Raw genomic sequence first — 23,260 nt, forward strand, 5'->3', positions numbered from 1 at the left:
AAGTCTTATTAAGCACGTTCCATTTGCAGGCCTTCATCATCTTATGGAAGGGCTTGATGGCCAACTGAAGATTTTGTGTTTTTCTTCAGATCTGAGACAAATGGTCATGATTCATGAGTATTTTTATAGTAAAGAGCAAAACCCTCCACATACGGATGAGGTATGACTGAGGATCATTCAACATAAATAGGGCCCCAAACCTAATATTTTGGAAACATACTGCTGATGCCACAGGAGATCTGAAAATAATGTTATTCACATAATGTGTTCTTCAAATAGATTTCCACTGGTATCTTTGGCTTTTATATTGTTTCTTTTCTCCCCTATCTCTTTCTCCCAACTCCTCTCAGAAAGCCATCCCTTACAACAACTTTTTAAAAAAAATTGAGGAAGATAAAAACAAACCAGCAAGACAAATCAATGTATTGAAAAATCTGACATATAGGCAATGTTCCACACTTCGAGACTCCCACTTCTTCAAAGGAGGGAGGGAGGTGTCTTCTTCAACTTTGCTTAGCAGGGTGAGGTCAAACTCCCATCCACATGTTAATTAGATATTCTTTGTGTGGACAATTGGACTAATTCTGATTCGAAGCTGGCTGATTTTGCAAGCCGGTGAAAGCCAGGTAGGAACAAATAAAAGGATTCAGATATTCCTCCTTGGGATCAAATAAGTGTGCACAGTTAAGTTTTCTGTGATCCCCCACCCACCCACCAACCAAACCTCCCTGCCATTTAGAAAATATTCCTAGGACTTAAAACAACCCAAGAGATAGCTAATGCAAGAGCAGCTCACCTCCTTGGTGAAGAAGTGCTACTATTTGATCTGAAGACTAAAATAGTCCAGGCTATGTTTCATAATTGACTCAGTTTATGTGCAGACTAAATGGGATTGATCCCTCTGTGGGTGAGCCATGTTGCTTTGTTAATAAAAATAATAGCTAGCATTTATATACCACTTTAAGGTTTACAAGATGCTTTTCAAATATTATCTCATTTTATCCTCAGAACTCTGGGAGGCAGCTACTATTATTATTATGCCCATTTCACTGATAAGGAAACAGAAACAGAGGTTAAATGACTTGCCTAGGGTCACACAGCCATTTAAGTGTCTGAGGATGGATCTGAACTTGGGTCTTCATGATTCTAGGTCCAACACTTCACTGCCCTACCTAGCTGCCTTTGTTCTTTTCTAGGATCTTATACACTTCTAAACTCTGCCACCCAACTTAATAATCCTTAATAGTTAATCAAATAAATTAACAAGGATTGTTCAAGTACCAGTTATGTCCTAGGCCAGGGATGGGGAGCCTGTGGCCTTGAGGCCACATGTGTGACCCTCTAGATCCTCAAGTGTGGCCTTTTGACTGAATCCAAATTTTACAGAACAAATTTGCATGGTCTGTTTAGTCAAAACACAGCTCTTAAGGATCTAGAACATCACATGTAGCCTCAAGGCCTCAGGTTCCCCACCTCTGGCCTAGGTTGTAGAGATACAAAAACAAAGAATGAAATAACCCTACTCACAAAGACTTACAGACTTACAACAAGAGCATACATAAATACATATATACACACACACACTAAATATCAATTGAATAAAATAAATGCAAAGCAGTTAAATACAAGGAAGATTGGGAGGGCAGGTGTCAGTGGCTAGGGAGGGTGAGTGGTAGTGTCAAGAATCAATGATCACAAAACAGTCTGAGGAAAAGATCCGAGCAAATCTAGAAATATTCTGGAAAACAACAACAACAACAACAAACTTTCAAAGCAATTCACCCATCTCAGCTCTTGAGGGGAAGAGGTGAATTAGGGCATTATTGATGTGGAATACTGGATATCCTGTCTTACTTCAATGATGTGTTAGTTAGTTTTGCTGAACTGACTTTTTTCTCTTTCTCTTTTATTATTTGTTATAAGGGATGGGAACAGAAGGGAATGTCCTGGGAAATGCAAGTGACATAAAAACAAGATAATAAGCACACAAAACATGTGCCCTCTAATGGTGGGTGAGCAGTATCCCCTAAGATGAAAGAATATAATTATTCCTCAGACGACTGAAAGTTAACTGACTTAATGTCTCAATTAAGACTAAAATTCTTTGGACTCCAAATCCAGCTCAATTTCCACCACAGCACGCTACAGATCATATAACTAATCTACTATCAGTTGGGTACAAGCATTGCTTATTTATTTTTTTCCATAGGGTTTGGTGAGTTTTATTCCAGTTAGCCACACTTTCTTACCTGGTCTCCCTTGTCATTACTGGGACACAATTTGGAAATGGCTGGCTGGGTCTAAGGTGCGATTTATGGTTGAAGAATAAAGTCAACTGTGCTTTAAGAAATGGCAAATATGATGGAATACAGAAGCATAGAAAGATTGGCATGAATTGATGCAAAGAGGTATAAGCAGATACAGTGATGTAAAAACAAAAGATATCAGTAAAAATTTACTTCAAAAAATGTCAATGATCACCTTAGCTGAGCATAGATAAAATCAGGAAACTGGTATCTGCTTCTATTTTTTTATTCTTTTACGTAAAATTTTTGTGAACCAAGTATACATTCTATAGCTATAAATAATTTAACCCACTAGAAAGTTGTTCCAAGGTTACATTTATTCACCTTTATTTTTTTGGCTCTATATTCTACCATATCGTCAAAGTCCTTGGCACTATCAAATAATCGCACATCAGAAACCATTATCACTTTATCAATAGAAATAACATTAAAGAAGAGGCACTGACAACTGCTTTGCTCCTGCATCTCATGCAACCTTCCTATCTGACTTACAACTGAAACCTTCCCCATTAGAAGATGAGCTGTCTGACAGCAAGGACCTTCTTCTTTTCTATTTGTATAGGTTAGCACAGTGCTTTGTGCATAGTAAGTGATTAATAAAAGCTTGCTTCATTCATTCATTCATTCATTCATTCATTCATTCATTCATTCATTCATTCATGCATACCAGGAAAGGAAAAACAAACTGTGACCTTATCAGAAATGCTTGAATGTTCCTAGATATGACCAGGATGTACCTAACTATCTCTGACCAATACACAATATTTTCTAGGTAGATATTTCACCTCTAAAGCAGGATAGGTTTGGTGGTCACAACTCATTTGTTTTGGCTCATATTCAGGGGCAGCTAGGTGGCACAGTGGATAGCACACTGGCCCTGGAGTCAGGAGGACCTGAGTTCAAATCCGGTCTCAGACACATAACACTTACTAGCTGTGGGACCCTGGGCAAGTCACTTAACCCCATTAGGAGGGGAAAAAAAGGTATGAAAAACATATTCAGGGGTAGCTAGGTGGTGCAGTGGATAGCGTACTGGCCCTGGAGTCAGGAGAACCCCAATTCAAATCCAGCCTCAAGACATTTGGCACTTACTAGCTGTGTGACCCTGGGCAAGTCACTTAACCCCACTGCTTAGCTGAAAGAAAGAAAGAAAGAAAGAAAGAAAGAAAGAAAAAGAAAGAAAGAAAGAAAGAAAGAAAGAAAGAAAGAAAGAAAGAAAGAAAAAGAAAAATATTCAGCATGCTATTAAGTGGGAGAGCATTGACTACTGTTAGACACTTGGGTTCTAGTCCTGACTCTTTCACAAATTAACTGCAACTCATAATCTCCCTGGACCTCAGTTTCCCCATTTTTATAACTGAGAGAGGATTAGATGGCTACTTAAGTACTTTCCAGCTCTAAAAATATTCTGTGAAGCTATGATTCTAATTCTACTTCCCTTTCTCTCACTTCATTAAATTAGAGTTGAGCAACATAGGCTTTGTCTAGACAATTCTCACTTGGGACTTGGAAGCACTGATTTACAGATCAGTCTGGTCAAATAGTCCAGCTTTTGCTGCCTGTGATGAATGTATTACACTGACTTGGCTACAGGAATCCCAACGTTGTAACAACAATAATGATGAACCTTATACTTAAATAATGCCTTATATTTTTTCATATTATCTCATTTAGTTTTCATAAAAACTCTTCTCCGAAAATGGTTGGACTGCTTATTAGTATCCCCATTTTACAGGAGGGCATTACAGCTGTCCTGGGTCAGTCATACAGCTAATGAAAACTCCTTTTCTCCCAGGCCAGTGTTCATTCTATTAGATGTGATATGGAAGGGGGTGCAATATTAACTTGTTCATATTTTGGGAATTGCAGCAAAACAAAAAACAAAAAAACAATAATAGCTTTGCTAACATTAGCAAGCACCTGTTTTGAATACATTTTGAGGCCGGGAATTCTTTGGATGGTTTGCAAGGTGAAACTATCTGAAGCTCCACTTGGGACATTCTCCATGCCACTTGAGAAGTAAGGGTGGGTGGGAAGGGCAATCAACAGGCTACTTGATGGTATTGTTAGGAAGGCCCTACCTTAACAGCTCGAGTATGTTCTGGGATTGATTAATTATCTAAATGTTTTGGGTCACAAACTTGCCATTGTGCTCATCGTGAGAAGGTCTTATTTTGGCTAGGTCTTGTCTACTTTTACCTTCTAACCCATTAATAAGTGCAGCATTTCACTGTGTCTTGGAAGCCGGGCAAGTTTAATTCTTGAAGCAGCAGGCACGTGAGCTGCCTGCCTTAATTAAGAAACAAACAAAAACCACCGCCCCCACCAAATTGCATAGATTCCTGCTGGGTGCATGCTCTATAGTTAGACAAAGCTTTAATTTGGTCAGATTAGATAGAACTTTAGAGATGCTTCCCAGGAAATTCAAAGTTAAGTTCTCTGGGTATCTGAGGGAAATCTAATACTATAATACTAGGTCTTAAATTAAAGACAGAGTTGCTTCTAAGATAAAGGTCTAGGACATGTTTTCTGCATATACTAACTCTGTAAGCAGGTAACATTTTGAGTTTCTGCCCTCTAGAACACTGATAGGAATGCTTCCTGAGGCAATGGCTTTGGTTGGTGTTCCCAACAAGAGCAGGGAATTAAACACAAGCCAGAAGATCAGGCCCAAGCCTTGGTTCCTTTGTAAAGATTTTCTGTGTAGGATGGCTGAATCAGTCTGCCACATAACTCTCTGCTTAGATCAGCCACAAGCTCTTGCTGTTTGCAGGCAGGGTGAAAGAAACACACCGGCTGCGATGCAAACTTCATGTTTCCTTAAACTGCCTTTCCACATAAATTAAACTAGAGCCAGGTTTTCCCTGAGAGGGAAGCATGTAGAAAGAGGATGCTTGTCTAGATACTGCCCTGCTTTCTCCTTGAATTCTTTCTAAAGAGTCAAGGCAGTAACAGGGCAGCCTCCTTTTTAGCAACTTACTACAACACATCAGTTTTAACCACACCCTAACAAAGAACAGAACAAATCAAGGTCCCAACTCAGTCAAACCACAAACAGGAAAAAAAAAATCCCCAACAACAATGCTTTAATTTCTTTGCAGGGAAATCAAGAAGAGACTTTTGTTTCAATAAACAGAACTGCAGAAAAGACCTTGTATGCCACACAATATTTACTACTTCTTTAAAAAAAAGACACACTTCATTGAGGAAAGGGAAAGAGTTTTACTTTTATGAAATGCCTTACAGTGTTCAGGAGTCCTTTTCTCTGCTGTTGCTGTCCAACAAATGCAGTCCATGAAATTAGCACTTTTTGTGCAGCTTTCTAAATAAAAATTTTAAGTGCCACTGCTTCACTGAAGGAAAAAAAAAAGGCAGCCTGCCAATTTCTCAGTCACCTTCGAATACCTTGGCTAAAGTTGCCAACAGCAATTCAGCTTTGGAATGAGCTTACAAGGAAAGAATTTCTCCTTCAGAGCTGTTTACCCTTTACATGAGACTTATAAAACATGCCACTTATGTAGTCAAGGCACAAAAAGGCAGAAGACAAGGTTCATGCTGCAAAGTTTTCTTGCTTATTTTTGTGCTTAAATTATAACTCTATAATCTAGAGAGAGGTACTTCAAGAAATCACTGAATAGGAAGGGGACATTCCAAGAACAGGAAGGCAAACGCAACCACTCAGACCTCAAACTAGATCTTGCTCCTCTTGGAGGCAGAATCATTATTTGACAGTGTTCACCAAATGCACCAGAAGTCTTTTAACAGCAAGTAGCATACACTTTTACCTTATTTCCAAACCTTCCATTTATTGACAGAAAATTTAGGCAACTTTCACTTTTAGTATTTTTTGTTGTTCTGATTTTCCCTGGAAAAAGGATAACCTATTTAAAATGTTCTCCAGGGGTTGAGTCCAGTAGAGGATTATAGTATATAGTACATAAAATGCAATTTCAAAACAAAAAGCAAAGACAGTAAATTCTTACCTATTTGGTCTTCTGGAATCAGTGATTCAATTGGGGGATCCAGTTCTGAGCTCTGGGACAAATAGTTCTTTACTTGAGTCATAAATTGTCGGATGGTTTGTAGCATGTCGGTGCTGGAAACATGGCATTCCTTGTTTTCTTGCAGAAAGCTTACATAGTCCTGTACAAGGCACCCAAAATAAGTACGCTTGTCCCGGGACAGTTCGGCGATTTTCTTGATCATCCGCTTCTCAGGAGTCATGAAGGAGCTGAACACCCCACTCACTTTTCGCAGTTGAGATTTGACAATTTTAGGGAGGACAAATGAGCTGCTCCTTTTCTTTTTGGATTTGATAGGGGGTGCCATGCTCTCTTGGTCACTCTCTCCTTCGTAGTCTTCCAGGCTGCTGTTGGTATCCCCTTCATAGCCGAACAGCGGCATGCTCCGGTCAAACTCCAGTGAGTCGGAGGAGGAAGTGGATATGCTCATATCGCTTAGTCTCTGCCTGCCTCCATTCCACTGCAGTTGTGAGTCAGAGCTTGTAGGCAGAGTCTTTTTGCAAGCTGCCAGATTCTGCTCAGGCGGGGCATCACCTGGGCTGCCAGCAGTTCCCGACGAAGGCTGTTGGCTAAGACAAGGTCGAATTACTGTCAAGGTCTTTGCATTATTACCTTCTCCTTCCAAAGAAGAAGCCTGTTTCTTCAGACGAGGTGGAGGGATCGGGGTCGGTTTTTTTCCCAACAAATCTATGTTCCCATGTTTGTTATGGTTGACTGTTTCTGGCATACTCGCCTGAATTTCAGTCCTGGACAGCTGAGGGCTTGTAGGGAGACTATTAATAGATGGTGGTGGGGGTCTGGGTGGGGGAGAGCGAGGACTCTCAGTGCCATTCACTTCTGGAGTTCTTGTACTCTGCCTTTTCAGGCTTCCACTGAGGTCCTGGCTGTGCACTTTTAAGAAAAGAGGATTAATAAAACACAGGGCCCCGTTGTCTGGCTGCACTCCAACTCTGAAGGCCTTCTGGTTCGTATAGAATGCACTCCATTTATAAGGCAAAGCTGACGCGAAGCTCGACAAACACCGTCTGAGGGGAGAGGCCTATGAGGAGGTGGAGGATTTAGGGGTTTGTTGTCAGCCGGAGAGTTCCAAAAATCTGAAAGTCATTATTGGTTAACACAAGAATGTAAATATGGTGGTTCTTTTGCAAATTAAAAAAAAAAGGCACAGTGCAGCATAGCAAGCATCTTTGAAGCATGGAGCTTTTTCATTTGGGAATTGCCTTTTTTTTTTTTTTTACTAAATTTCTTACTGGAACTTACAGAAGACTGCCAAACCCAGCTGCAGCCTCACACTGGGGCTTCAGGGTAGAGCTTTGCACCTATAAAGATTTAAATGTCCTGGGCCAACACAAATCATCAACATGACTTTTACCGAGATAGGCAAACTTGAAAAACATGGAAGAATGATGCTATTACTAGTTCAGGCTTGAAATGAACCATAAACTAAGCCCACAGCTTGACTATAAAATGGAATAACTTGCAAAGAAACAGCACCCTTTCCAAAGAGCTTTTTCTACTGCGCCCTCAGGCAGATGTAGCTCTAAGCCAAATGTTCATGTCCTCACAGTTCTCTTTTAAGTAGACAGGACAGGCAGCTGTGTATGAGTGACTGTTACACAATTAGTTTGAGGTTTGAAATGGTCAGCATTAAAACTCCAAAGAGGAAAAAAAAAGTGCGTATGTGTGTGTGTGTATGTGTACATGTATGTATATATATGTATATATGTTCATAAGCTTAATCAGGGAAAAAATAACCCTAACCTATGGAAAAAAATGAAAAATTTAAATGCAGATTCAACCGTCTATCTCTGTGGTATGGTAAATGTCTTTCCCAAATACTGTAGCCTTCTTGCCATTGCTATAAGCATTCAACACTCTTCAGTTGCCCAAGAGGCAAGTGGATGGCTATATATAGAATTTACACAATCTGTACTGCCATTTACAATTAGTTCTCTAATATGTGTGTTAAGGGAGAGGAGTGACATATATAATAAGCATTCATTCTGGGTTTTCTAGATGTTTATTTTTCTTCCTCTATACCAAACCTTCCTATGTTTTACCAGGTTGTCATTAAAATGGGTTTGTATATCCAGAACACAGACTAGCTAGTGGTAGTAGGTAGATGCTCCATGTTGGCTGGTAATGAGAAGCCAGCAGAGGAGCAGAAGATGAAAAGATTCTGTAGCTGACGGATTTGGCCTGATGATTTCCACAGTCCTCTTAACTCATAAGATTCTAGGATCCTTGAAAAATGTGTTGTATATAGTATATCAAGAGTTATATGTATGTCCATCTTTACTAATGTTGCCTATAAGATTACCAGCCATACTTCTAAAGAAGCCTGTCTCTTTGGACAGTATCAAGTCCAGCTGAGTGCCTATTATATCAGGCACCATGGGGAAGTACGGATATAAAGAAAAGGAAAATCTAGTCTCTGTCCTCCAGGAGGAGCTTTCAATTTAGGTAGGGAAATAAAAAATAAATATGCAAGTAAAAGATCTGAGAACATTTATAGATCAATTCCAAAACTGGTGGAATCAACATGGGCTAAGCAAAATACACATGGGAACACACTACTTTAAGGTGGTGATGATATGTCCGCCAGGATCTCCTTTTCTAACCTCACTCTCCAGACTCTACAGAATATTCTACTTGTTTAAAGAAACTTAAGTTTTAGGAAGGCAACAAATGTCTGTGGGTACCTTCAGACTGCTCTATGAATTATGCACACTGTATGTGCTACATTCTATACACCACAAATGGCACCCATTTCAAGATACAGTCTTTACAGTAAAAGAAAAAAAAGTCCATGGAGAAAGCATGCAAGTTTAATCTGCCAGGTCAGGTATCAAATCTTTTTTATATCCTAGAAACCCTGGTTATTGATTCAGTCATTATGATTTGCAAATTGTTGACAGAGGCAAAGGTGGAAAAGTCTTTCCTTCATTCTTAGCAACTGTGTATTGCATAATTTTATCTACTATGTAACTTCCCAAAAAGCAATGCAGCAAGGAGACTTAACTGGGAACCATAAACCAGGCATATTTCTGAAAGGATTCATTCAAGGTAGGTCTAGGTGGCATGAAGCAGTGAGGGTTGATGGTGGGGTGAGGGAGAGGGCAAGGCACAAGGAAGAGGAAGAGAAAGGATGAATGGTACACTGCTGGCAAAACATGATGACTTTTCTGCCTAATGGGCAAGAACTGGATCACCATGGTACCAAGCTGTACCACAGCAGAGGAAGTAGGACAGATGTTACTATATAACACATACATGCATTTTCCTCATAGTGCAGATAAATGCTTTCAAAGCTTTGTTCTTCACTAGAAATAGAAGAACTTGGATTAATGAACTGAGTGAAAATGGAGCCATTCTCTTTGCGGTCAAACCTTGCCCTTTTCCTTAGTAAGGTACACTGAAAAGGAAGGAAACACGGAACGTACAGAAAACTGCATTAAAGAGAGGCCAACGTCAGCTTAGAAAATTGGAATCTACACATATCTCCACATGGGGCAGTAATTTTTGCCTTCTCCTTGCCAAGGTTTGCCATGAGCAGCCAAAGTACATCTGGCCCTTCATCTTCATTTCTTGCTTTTAAGATGGAAGGTAAAGATGGCCACAAGGTGGGTAGCAGGAGGAAGAATAAAGGAGAAGCTAGGGATTTCAGATGTGCGTGTACATACTTGTGTATCTATTCACACGCACATACATATGTATGTACATCATCATTTCCCCCCCTAAAGTACAAATTGTTTCATTCGTTGTATTCTCCACAATGCCTAGAATGTAGTAGTTGCTTGATAAGCCATGTAATCTACAACAGCCTACAGATGCTGATTTTTATTCATTATTTTATGTGACAACAAATATGTTTCAAAATTTGAGGAATGAAGCATACTTACTCAATCCTAACTGGGCTAGGTCTTCTAGTTCAGCCTCTGTCTTTGCTGTTGAAATAGCATGAGGCAGCTTCAGGGTGAACGGTAGGACATCCCTTTAATTTTTAAAAATGAAAAAATATTAGTAATTCTATTTGTAATTTTCTCTAAAATTTCCAACAAGCCAAAGCCCATAGTTCTTTGGGGTTTCCTTTTTCTTCTAGTCTTGTTATAGCTAAAATTATTAATGGCAGTGGATCTTAGCACTTCCTGTCACTTACTGTCCCTGTTGCTATGTTCAGAGTGGGAGAATCATCTATAGTTTTATTATCCTCCATAGGGTTATTCCAACTACCAAAGGCTCTGGAGGAAAGCAGTGGCTTTTCTGCCAGTTCAAAAGTAAGTCAACTGACCAGAACTGCTGAATATTCATGCATAAATTATGTACATGAAATCCTTCCTGCTCTTTTGCTGAGTGGAATTTTGACACTGGGGGCTGGGGCATTCAGCTCTCTGGGCAGAACACCCTCCACCCTCCCTTTATCCTGTCTAGTACAGTAGACACTGCCTTGAGCCTAGTTAGCTGTTGCTATGTATTTATTGATCTGAAACAAATAACCAAAAAAAAAACCCAACAAGAAAAACCCCAGTAACTTCCTGCTAACACATATCACATTTAAAATATGAAAACACGGAAGAAAAAAAAATCAGTATTGGAGACGGGTTTATACACGCCTCAACACAGAATCAGAACTACTTTAGAGCCAGTGGCATCTGGTCCAACGCCCTCATTTTTCAGATGAGGAAACTCGGGACCCCATAAAGTCAAGTGATTTGTCCAGGATCACACAGTTAATTACAGTTAGGCTTCCAGCCTGGGTCTTCTGACTCTTAGGCCTTATTCTTTCCGTGCTGCTATATCAAACTGCCTCTCCAATCAATGATTGCTGCAAAATACTGATCTTTAGTGCCAGTATACAACATGCATTATGGACTTACAGTCATAATAACCTGCAAGAAGAAATGGTCCTGACATAGTAGTGGACTTGTAGCTTCCAAGTCACCCTTTCCAACCCTACAAGATGATGCCTTGGAGCCAAATCAGAAACAAGTGAATGTTCCCTTATATAAAGACTCTTTCTTTCATTTTCAAAGATGATTCCTTCCTGGTTATTCCAGATGCCAAAGCATCCTACTCTGTCCTCAAACACACACACACACACACACACACTCTCTCTCTCTCTCTCTCTCTCTGTCTCTCTCTCTCTTTCCCAACAACCACCACCACCAGCCACTATCACACCACCTTGTATTTATTTTGTAAATGCTTGGTTTGTATGTGCTTTATGTATAGGTCTCTTAGGATAGAAAGTAGGAGCTAGGAATTGTTTCATTTTTGTCTTCTTATACCTAGTAGGTGCTCAATAAATTAAGTGTTGACTGATTGATAGACACAAATGGGCTAGGATCATCAGGAGGTGTTTTTCAAGTAGTCCTGTTGCTCTTCTACTGGAGAAGCTAGTTGGTGCAATAGACAGAGTGCACGGCTTGGGAGTTAGGAAGGCCTGAGTTTGAATTCTAGTCTAGGGGGACAAGTCAATTACCCTCTCTATGCTTCAGTTTCCTCATCTGTAAAAATAGTGATAATAACAGCACCTACCTTGCAGGGTTGTTAAAATGAGATAATAATGTAAAGAGCTCTGCAAATTTAGGTTATAAGTGTGAATAAAAATGTTAGCTTTTATTACTTATTTATAAAAGTATCTTCTTTGTTCTGGTCACTTGTGACCAACTACACATATCTGTGAAATGGCACAGGCTAGATGAGAAGATTGGGGAAAAACTGGCGAAATGGAGACTTCCTCTATGTTGGACAAGCATGAAGTTCAAAATCAATCCTGGATGCATTCTCTCAGTGCTCTAACTGTGCTAACATGTCCAGACAGAGGCCAGTTGAAATCACCAACATTATCTTAAAACAGAGGACACAAAACCTGAACCTTCCCCACTGAATCCATTTCATGGCTTTAAGGTAAGACGAGTTTCTTTTACAAAAATACTGTAACCATCCTGCTTCTTATTCATAGTCAAGGCAGCTAGGGTTAATCACAAGGCCTGAGGCACTTGGCAACTCCAGCCCTTGGTGCTTTTAATAATGAAAAACAAATTAGTAAAATGACAAGTAAAAGGATAAATATGATCAAATTTAATATTTCCATATAAGGATCACATGACTGAGCCAGAAGGGACCTTAGAGATCATCTGGTCCAATCCTCTAAATTAATGGGCACCCACAGAAGGGCCAGGACTCACTCAAGTTGATAAAGATCATAAGTCATAGAGCCTCTAATTCCAGAGTCAAGCTACTTCAAGTATAATAGAAAAACAAAACAAAACAAAAAAACCCACTGGGTTCTAGTTTTAGGTCTGCTGCTAACTGTATCTGAGTGATCTTGGTCAAAGGTCATCTGGCACCAACATTCTGTTATTCTAAGGTTTAATTTTGCATTTCTAGCCTCACAAGGCTGTTGTATAAATGTGAGATAGTCTTATAAGCTGGGGAAACTTCTTTAGTAGAATCCAGTGCCTAGAAGATCTTCTCTCTATTCTAAGCCCTTGTCTACTCTTTTATTTCCTTTAAACTAGGGGCTTTTAACCTTGAGTTTGCGAACTTGTTTGAAAAAAAATTGATAATTGTATTTTGAAATAATTGGTTTCCTTTGTAATCCTATATATCTTATCTTTATGCATTTAAAAACATTATTCTGAAAAGGGGTCCATAGGTTTCACTAGACGGTCAAAAGTTGAGACCCTCCTTTAAATAAGACTGACTCCAATTTTTAACTTTTATAAGTACTACTTTTTGCCCCAGATAAGTCTGGAACAAAAAAGGTTGAATTAGACAGAGATAACAATCACTTCTAATGATCCCTACATAAATCTTAACTTCAAATATCAGCTTAGAAGAATATTTATTTAACATATAGATTTTCAAAAAATCATAATGATGTTAATTTTAAGCTTATAACTCTTTTGATATAGTACTTGGAATATGACATGATATTGCTCTAGTTTCTCTTAATAATTTATGCCTTAACTAGAAACTATACCTATGTGTCTTAGGCTGAAATTTATTAATCAACCAACCAATCAATAAGCCTTTATCAAATACCTAGTATGTGTCAGATACTAGGAAAAAAACCAAAATTAAATATTCCCTACTCTCAAGGAGATTACATTTTATCAGGGGAAAAATATACACTTACAAGTAAATAAGAGATAAAATTAACTTTTTGAGGTGAGAGGGGCAATGTCAAAGTAGAGTAGAATCATAAAAGGTGGTGGTTAGGAGATAGCAACTGGGCTAAGTTTTTTTTTTTTAAAGGCAATTGGGGTTAAGTGACTTGCCCAGGGTCTCACAGCTAGTAAGTGTCAAGTGTTTGGTCTGAGGCCAGATTTGAACTCAGGTCCTCCTGACTTCAGGGCTGGTGCTCTATCCACTGTGCCAACTAGCTGTTCCCAATGCCTGGAATTCATTTACTCTTCAACGATCTCTCTAATTTCCTTAAGAATAAGTTTAAGCGTCACCTCTTACATGAACCGTTTCCTGATCTCCCTGCAATGTTAGTCTATTCCTCCACACACACCCCTCCTCCCACTATTTACCTTGTATTCACTTACATAAATATTTTCTCCCCAAATAAATGTATTTTAATAATAAGTTCTCTGAGGGCAGGGACTGTTCAGTTTTTGGCTTTGTATAGCTCATGCCCAGAACAGAGTGAGTGCTTAATACAAGCTTGTTGATTAATTGATTGAATATAGACCAATTAAAATATTTTCAAATATGTTTCCTCCTTTTCCTCCACCCATTTTTTTAAATTTTTTGCCAAGACTAGAAAATTAAACACTTACTACCAATTATTCAAGTAATCAGTGAGAAGCTTGTAGTGTGAAAGAAGAAATCATAAATTCCCAAGTATCTGTATTTTTAATAGGCTTGAAGTCCAAATCAATCCCACAAGCATTTTTAAAGCTACTACCAGCAATATACTAAGCTGGAAGGAGAAACAATCTCTGGCCTCAAGAGGATTACATTCTTCTATATAATAGTAACTTACTTGATAGGGCATTTCAAAGTTTGTAAAGGGTTTTACATTCATTATCTCAATTAAGCATCACAACAACCTTATGAAGTAGATGCTACAGGTAGGATCATCCCCATTTTACAGCTGAGGAATCTGAGGCTCAAAGAGGTTAGGCATTTTGCCCATGGTCAGCTAGTAAGTATTAGGAAAAGGATTTGTACAGGGATCTTTTTGATGCTAAGTCCAATAATACTGCCTAATATATTAAGCTACCACTTTTTAAAAAAAATGCCCCTTTAAATTATCTCCATGTCTAAATTTGCCAGATGTAAACTTCTGAAGGAACAGATAGTATCTTTGATGTGTCATTATAAAATGAAAGCCATATTGTTGTTCTCTAGGTGTGTAATAACCTTTTGTGGTAGGAACAATATCTTCCATGTAGTAGTAGCCTAGGCTAGCTTTTTCCTTAAAGGTATTACAGCTGAGACTTACTTGGTTCAGGGGCTAAGGCTTAGGCTGGTGGCCTGAGAACAAAGATGGCGGAGAGGAAGCAGCTGTTGCCATTGAGTCTTACCCAGAACTCCAACACGGCCAACTTAAGGGTGGCCGAGAAAGCTATTCTTAGTTGGGTCAATACTGTCTCCTTTCTTCAGAGTCTCCTTTCCACAATATGGCTAAGTAAACATCTGGGATTTCAAACAATCACGACAACGTTCCTTGTGAGCTTCTTTACTGCAGTCACTTAAAACATCATGTGACACAGTTCTAGTGTCTCAATAATTTATACCTTAACAGAAAGCTAAGCCTCCTAGGGGCACAATGGATAGAGAGCTGGGCTTGGAGTCAAGAAGACCTGAGTTCAAATCCAGCCTTGGACACTTACTGTGTGACCATGACCAAGTGACTTAACCTCTGTTAACTTCAATTTCCTCAGCTGTAAGATGGAGATAATAACAGCACCTGCCTCACAAGGTTGCCAAGAGGATTCCAAGGTAAAGTGCTTAGGACAGTGCCTGGCATACAGCAGGTACTATATCAATCCTTATTTCCTTTCTCCCCCTCACTCTCTGTCCTCATTCCAATGTAATCGGGATGAATTAATTTTTTTAAGGGCAAGGTTTTTTAAAATCCTGCTCATCTTTTAGGAGGGCACCAATGTTCACCGGTTGTTTAATACTTGTCATGTAATTTACTATGTAGCCCAGTGCCCTAAAACTTCATATAATTCGAAGACAGGAGCAATTTATTTCCTTCTCTCTGAAACAATCTGGTCCATCAGTGTTTGACAAAACACTGGAATTGAAGTCCAGAAAATCTGAGCTCAACTCTTCCCTTAAACACTTACTGAATGACCCTAGGCTAGTCACTGAATTTCTTTTTCCCCGTCTCAATTTTCTCCTCTGTGAAAGGGGTTCTAACAGAGCCTACCTCACAGGATTGTTGTGAGGATCAAATGGGATGACATGTAAAGTATTCTGTAAACCTTAAAGCACTATACAAATGTGAGTCATTATTTATTACTATGAGGAATTATTACTACTGAGAAATAAACTTCTCTTCACCTTGACCCCAATTAGTCACTATTCTAGTACGAGGCAACCTGCCCATAAGTGAAATTCTGTTCTATGGTAACCCTCATGTAACTTCTCTCTCAACATCTGCATGCATTCTTCGTGCTGGTCCTTATCGTCTATCAAACAACAGAAAATAAAGTCAAGATGAGTTCTGCATCATGAAGAGGAGTGGTATATGTATGAATTTGCTGGAGAACACATTTGGTTTTTAACAATTACTAAAGTAAGAGTGGAAACTAGGGATGCTGGTATATTTAAAAAGGGGACCGCCCCCCCCAGTGGCCACCTTGCCACCAAAAAATGCTCCCAAACTCTGGGCCTTAATTTTCTCACTTACAACATGAAGCAGTTGGTCTAGATGTCTTCAAGGTACTTTCCAACTCTAAATACCTTGATCTATCAACTCAAGCTCTAAACCAGTTGGTATTCTAAGTTAGATAATGGGTGATTTAAGAAGTTCTAAAAGCTTTCTGGTCAAGAGAGAAGTGTGAGGAAAAAGAAGTAAATGAGCATCAAATCCCCTTAAAGTACGGCCACATTTGAAGAATGACTTCCATCTTTTAACAGTAGTTATAAATGGACCAGGGACTTTAAACATACATCTTGATATCACTCATTCCAATCTCCTTTGGTTTTCCTGCCTTTTGGTTCTTGTGGGTAAAATTAAAGAAGGCTTAGAGTGATGGAACGTCCCTTATGAAGGCACCATATTAGGAACTTACATTTTGGGAAGCCAAGGGAGAGCAATTTAGTTTCTAGTCAGAACTGATCAGAGTTTCTTATTAGTCAGACATATTTATAATGACTTCTACTGGCATTTAACATGTTTGAACAGCTGTTACCTAACCTGTTTAATAACCAGGCAATGCTCAAGTAGTGTGTCTCACATGCATGGCAGTCTGACTGATGCAACTCATGACCATGAGGGATGAGGAGAGTCTTACCTGCTAATGCAGTAGAAAGCAATGAGCCTGAATAAATCTGCAAAACTGATCCCAGAGCCTTCCAAGGAAAAAGCTGAGAAGAGAGGTGAAAGAAACCAGGTCAGTCCCCCAAAGTGCCCCCTGAAAATGGGAAAGGCTCACATACAAAAGCCCTCTAAACATTGTACCCTGTAAAAAGACTGCTTTTGCCATCTTCAACAAACTACTGTTTAGTTAATCAAAACCAACTGTGGAGACTATGTGTGTCAGCCAGAAACAGACTAGAGAATATCTGGCCACATGAAGTTCCGGCCTTCCATTCCAAGCACATGTTCTAATGCTTGGTAAACAGATCAAAACAGACTCAATTGCACAACTTTTTACTAACAAAACAAGGTTGAGGTAGAGATGGAAAGATGGCGTAGAAGGAGGAGCTGACCAAGGTCAGAAGAACATGACAGAGAATGTACCAAGCCCCTCTACTCTTTCTGAGCTCAATGAGACCCATGGCTCTTTGGCAATGCTTCTCAAAGCTCATTTCAGAAGGGCCAAAAATGCCCCAAGTTTTGCTAAAGGCCTATTTTAAAGCTCTTGGGACATTAAAAAAGCTTTGAAGAAGCAGTTATCTGATGAACTCAGTGAGAATGACTCAGACACCCACATATTTAATGTGCCTTCAAAATAGAGACACTTCCAAGTTACTGGAAAACATTTGAAATGTAATTGAATCCAAGATGGAACACAGGATCATACAGTCTGATCAAAGACTTATTTAGAGCCAGAAGCAACCTCAGAAATAGTTCGGCACCTTCATTTTACAGATGAGTTGAGAAAGTCAGTGAAGGGGCTTAAGTCCTAGGAAATCACATTACCCAGATTATATATTGTGAAATAATTCTCTATGACAACATTTCCTTTTCACAGAAAATATCTTTCATTTAAGCAATAGCAAAGAACTCTATGGAAATTGAGTTTTGGTGGGTAAAACTATTTGGGCATAGGGTTGGGAGGAGGTAGAAATAGTACAGCTACTAGGAACAAATGCTTCCCTTATGCAGATTCATTTATCCCTCTGAAAATTATCCTAGATTCTTAGGAGTTAGTGACTACGAAAACTCCCGCCTCCAACAATATTCCAAATAACCCAAAGCAATTTATATCACAACACTTTATAAAGAATTATAAGAGCCTCTCCAAACGCTTTTGTTGCATTAAGTGTTTAGAAATACCAAATATTGCTTAAAATAGGTAGACTGTCAACTTGACTTGGAAATATGTTTTATAATGAAAATATTTTGGTCGTCATAGTGTTTGGGAGACAGCTCAAATCTTTCTCACTCTCACGACACCCAACATTTCCTCAAAGGGCCATCTGTGAGACCAAGTTTCAAAGAAGCCAGTCTAGGAGGACTAAGATTGAGAGGGGTGACTTTTGTATCTCTCCAAACAGAACACCCAAATAAAACGCTTGCTCCTGAAGATCTGTCCGCTGGGAGTCAGGGAATGCCTGTTACAGAAGAAGTGATACCTTATTGTTGTTGGAGTTGTGGCCATGTGGTCACTGAGACTGCAACCAGCTCCCCCAGTGACCATGAACTGGTACAACTAAGCAAAGATGAAGCAAATAAAGAAGGTGAAGTTTATATGTTGTGTCTTTTGCTCTCCTTCCTTCTTTCTAACCCAAATGTTCAGGGTTTCTTCACTGCTGCCCTCTAGAGAAGACTGACTTCTGATAAATGAATCCATAAAGATATTAATGATTTATCATGCTTGTTACTCTTGTAGGCATATTTACATTTTAAGAGAAGAGCACAGAAAGGGCAAAGCATGCTTTTGACAAAGAGATGAATCTCCAACGATGGAGTTTGGGGCCACTTCAGGACTTCCATGCAGATTGGAGGAATAAATAATTTGTGGTATGAGACCTTCTAAAGTAAAGGTTCATGAACCTTTTTTCGGTGTCACACACCTCTTTTGCACTCTACGCAAGCCTATGGACCCCCTTCTCAGAATAATATTTTTAAATGCGTAAAAGACGATTTATAGGGTTACAAAAGAAAATTACATTGAAATAGTTATCAAAATACATTTTAAAAAAAAGTTCACAGACCCTATGTTAAAAAACTCTATAGAGAGCTTTCAAATCACAACACATAAAGTAAGCCCTGGTTATTCTAGATCTATGTTGCTTTTAGAATAGGATAGAAGAGAGCTGATCGTTTCCAGGGATGATTACCTAGTCAATCTGATCGAACCGTTGGGAAAGTGTCATGGAATACACTGCTGTTCCACTTTGTACCATATAAACCTAATTGGGAAAAAATGAGGTATCATGGAATCTCTTGCCAGCAGGATGGAATTTTAAAGAGCAAGAATTTAGCATCTTCTACAAAACTTTAAATTAATTTACAGTAGGAATAAAAAAGAATTTTTTGGCTAAATTCATTTGGATGTTGGGAATGATAACACAATTGGTAAGAACTGCCATTTCTTGACTAGCTTATTTGGTGAACATCAAACACTGACTTAATATCTTCCTTCATCTTATATTGGGACCAATATCATCACATTTGTTTAGCTAATATATCTGCTGTCTCCATTAATAATAAATGAATCAGTGCTATTTCATTTAAGTCTACACTCCTAACAACACTAGACATGCATCTTTACATGTCAATATTTAATGCAGACACAGTCTTAAAAGATACTTGACATATACAAATCACACTGCTTCACAGCCAAAGTTGAAGGTCATTTGGTCCAAAAAAAAAGTTACAAACTCAAAAGTTGAGTGTGCTAATCTCTACCATTAACTTTAGAAAAACAACCTGATCCCCTACTCAGAAAACTGACAAAGATGGGAAAAACAGATGTTGGAATGTTGTGAAAAGAAAAATACACTAAAATAATTGGTGGAATACTAAATTGGTACAACTGTCCTGGAAAGCAATTTGGAATTAAATAAAGTTACAAAAATGCCAATAACCTTTTACACAGAGATACCTCTGCTGGGGGAACACCCCAAGGTGATCAATGAGAAAAACTAAAGTTATAATGACCAATCTTGGTTCCAAAGAAGATAAATGAGAAGGCACTTTCCCCCACTCCTTTGCAGAGGTGAAGGTCCACAGGGGTGGGATATTGTATGTAACATCAGACTTTTTAGGATGGTTGGTTTTGCTGAAAAAATTTCCCCCTCTTCTTTTTCAAAAAATCTTTGTATAAAGGGATGGTTCCCTAGGGTGAGTGGGAGCAGTACAGGGGGTAATGTGATGTAAAAACAAAAGCTATCAAAGCAAAAATCTGTTTTAAAAAGAAAAAAATATATAACTTCTGCTTCTTTAAAAGGGTAAAGGTAAGGTTAAACAATGGGACAGTATTAAACTTTAGAACTGGAGTTTCTAAAGTTCTAGTGGAAAGATGAGAGCACACCTATATGACAAGTTTAGCCCTAAAAGGCTGTAGGACTAGAACCTGGTTGCTAACTTTACACATGATTTCAGCCCAGATGAACCTTCTCTGGTCTGCCCGTCTATCTTGCTTTCCCTTTCTGGTGTCTGGCAGATCAACGGAACTATTTGTTCTCTCTTTATTTAAATCTTTGGCTTTTGTGAAGATGACCTATACTGAGGCTTCACATACCTGATAAGCAATAAGTACAAACCAAAGAGGTTGTAGCTTTGTCTGGCTTAAATAGCTTGAAAAGAGATGGGAGAAACAGAGCTAATTCCCACCCAGACCTCCAAGGATTGAATTCGACTTTTGATGAGCACCATTTCAAAGACGAGTGGAGGTTTATTGGGAGGCAGATTTCAGCCCAAGAACGTCTGTGCACCTCCCTTTCACCTTAGATCACAAAGAAGTTAAATACTGTGATAGTCATGCAGTGAACTAGTGTTATATCTGCGAATATCTGATCACCCTTGGGTCCTACACTCTAGCCACAATTCACAGCCTCTCCTAAAAATGTTAGGGAAGCCCCCAAAATAGTGAAACAGTTCATACAATTGATGACTAAAATATACACCAGCTACTTACTATATGTGCTTTCCTTTATTGCAAATTCCTTGAGATATGACCCAAATTCACTGGGCAGACGAAGCGAGAGGACTTTCTTTTGCATTTTGGAAGATTTTCGAACCAGGAAGATCTAGTTGTAAGGGGGAAAAAAGTTTTGTCACTTAAAAACTTAAAACTCCAAAAGTCATACTGTACGTGGCTTGCTTCACTGCAATTTTTATGTTAGAGGCTTAAAATGCTCCTTAGTAATGTATACAGCTCATAGGTGAGCTTTTGAGGTCATCTACTCCAAACTCATTATTTTACAGTTGAGTAGACTCAGGACCAGAGGTAAGTGACCAAGGTCAAACAGGAAGCAAGCTGCAGAGGAAAGATTTACTCCAGTTATTATTGTTTATCCCACTGCAATTTTTTAATGGTAATTTTTAACTGTCTCTCATATTTCCTCTGCATGTAGCTACTTTACCCTCCACTTCTCCAACATCCTGTAGACTTTCATTTTATATAAACACCTCACTTTCCCTAATTTGAGTTACTAATTCCTTTGTTACTCTTAAAAAATGGGTGGCCAGCTGTCAGGAGTGGAATGGTGTTGCTGAGGGATGGCAAGGTATTAATGGGAATGGTGAGAACCATTGCACTGGAGTCAGATCAGAGTTTTGGTCTGTTTCTGCCACTTATTAGCTATGTGACTTTGGGCAAATGAAATGCTCTTAGCCTCCAGTAATGTTAATTTTTCCCTTAGTAAAATGAGGATAATATGTGAAGGACCTATCTCCCAGGGTCATTGTGAGGCCTACCTCTAGGAAGGATGGATGGGATGCAGAGTAGACTCAAAAAATTGCTGGAAGGCAGCTATGGGACTGTTAGAGAGGAAATTAATTCTCTCTTCCCTCACATGTGGCAGGAAAGAGCATCTACTGGACAGAAGTTTTCAGTTAATTTCAATTCAATAAACATTACTGAGCTCTTACTGCATCCAAGATACTGTGCCACTGGAGAGGAGGGCACCATTCAGTAAATGACTTTCAGGGATTGATTATAATTAGCATTTATCTATCTCTTTAGGATTTGCAAAACCCTTTACAAATATTATTTGCTTTGATCCTCACAATAACCCTGAGGGGTAGACACTATTCTACTCCCCATTTTCCACATGGGGAAACAGGTGGGCAGAGGTAAGGTGATTTGTCCAGTTACACAGCTAGAAAGCATCTAAATTCAGGTCTTCCTGACTGCAGGTCCAGAGCTCTGTCCACTGTGCCATCCCTAGAATTCAGGGTTGGGGAACCTGCTCTAGATGGTAGTTATATTACTAGATTGTGGTTAAATACCAGGGCTTCACAAAAGGTCACTGAACTCCCTAGAAGCAGTTTCACCCTTGACCAGGATCAGTGCTCTGTTCCTAAGGTGTTTAAGGATGTTTACTGCTAATTCACTCTTATGAAAATTCCAAACAAGAGTAGGTCACATCTGCCATGCACTGGACTTGGTCAAAAGGCATATACCTTAAAAAGTAGAAGAAAGTTCCCCTCCTATTTTCCTTTACTTGAACATCAGAACATCATGCTCATTTCTCCTCACTGCCTCCACCCCCACTCAATTTCACCCAGATGCTAAACACATCTGTAGAATAAGGCACAATTGTGAAATTGCAAGAGATTTTACCTACCTGCTATATCCCATCCCTGCCAAGCCAGCCTGGCAGCTTTTATGTCTAAGGCCAAGTCACACCTGAGCCACAGCTTCTTCCCCATCAGTTACGGATAGATATACTTGTCCACTAAGAGCCCTCCCCTCCCAAATGTCCCACATGTCCACCAGCCAGGGCTGCAAGGAGGTTGGGCTTATGTTATGATGAGATAACATGGAAAGCACTTTGCAAAACTGTATAAAAGTGCTATCTACTATGTAAGCAGCTATGTGGTATAGGAGATAGAATGTTGGACTTGGAATCAGGAAGGTCAGTAAAAATCCTGTCCAAAACTTACTAGCCGTATAAGCCTGGTCTTACCCTCTCTCAGCCTGTTTTCTCATCTGTAAAATGGGGCTATTAATAGAACCTACCTCATATGGTTGCTGTGAGGATCAAATGAGATTAAGTAAAGTGTGAACCTTAAAATACCATATACATGAGTTATGCTTTTTATGTGTGGTAATGAAAGCAGTTTTCAGTCTTCAGTTCCACAAGCTTTTTCTGTGCCTTGCACTATTCTGGGCACTTTGGTAGGGAGAAGGAGAATTGGTTTTCTCAAAGTTTGAGGGAAAGGCTTTCTATACATTCTTCTGTGGAAGGAGTACAGTACTGCTAGGAGATGAACAATGTTGACAACTCTCCTATAAACTAGAACAGTATGTCACCATTCTGCCTTTTCATCACTTTCCTCCTCTTTAAGTCTGCCAGTTTGAAATCCCTAAAACACAGGATCTGACCACATTACTTTCC

At 39.2% G+C, this 23,260-nt stretch overlaps 1 protein-coding gene and 1 long non-coding RNA gene across 2 annotated transcripts in view; one reads left to right on the top strand and one right to left on the bottom strand.

Annotated features, from left to right (window-relative positions):
* The window catches only part of LOC110208646 (uncharacterized), a 68,035-nt gene that overhangs the window by 42,745 nt on the left and 2,030 nt on the right, over nucleotides 1-23,260 (top strand). The window contains exons 2-4 of the long non-coding RNA XR_013484624.1: nucleotides 12,025-12,238; nucleotides 18,245-18,427; nucleotides 18,580-18,710. This is a non-coding gene — a long non-coding RNA (uncharacterized LOC110208646). The remainder of the gene's footprint in view (nucleotides 1-12,024; nucleotides 12,239-18,244; nucleotides 18,428-18,579; nucleotides 18,711-23,260) is intronic.
* Nucleotides 1-23,260, bottom strand: part of RIN2 (Ras and Rab interactor 2) — a 231,602-nt gene that overhangs the window by 16,248 nt on the left and 192,094 nt on the right. The window contains 5 exon segments of the mRNA XM_020986767.2: nucleotides 6,290-7,261; nucleotides 7,264-7,422; nucleotides 10,231-10,322; nucleotides 16,816-16,888; nucleotides 20,833-20,944. Of these exon segments, the coding sequence (XP_020842426.1) occupies nucleotides 6,290-7,261; nucleotides 7,264-7,422; nucleotides 10,231-10,322; nucleotides 16,816-16,888; nucleotides 20,833-20,944 (1,408 nt within the window).

The sequence above is a fragment of the Phascolarctos cinereus genome, unplaced genomic scaffold (assembly GCF_003287225.1).
Source record: "Phascolarctos cinereus isolate Bilbo 61053 unplaced genomic scaffold, phaCin_HiC Scaffold_2;HRSCAF=192, whole genome shotgun sequence".
Classification (NCBI taxonomy): Eukaryota; Metazoa; Chordata; class Mammalia; order Diprotodontia; family Phascolarctidae; genus Phascolarctos; species Phascolarctos cinereus.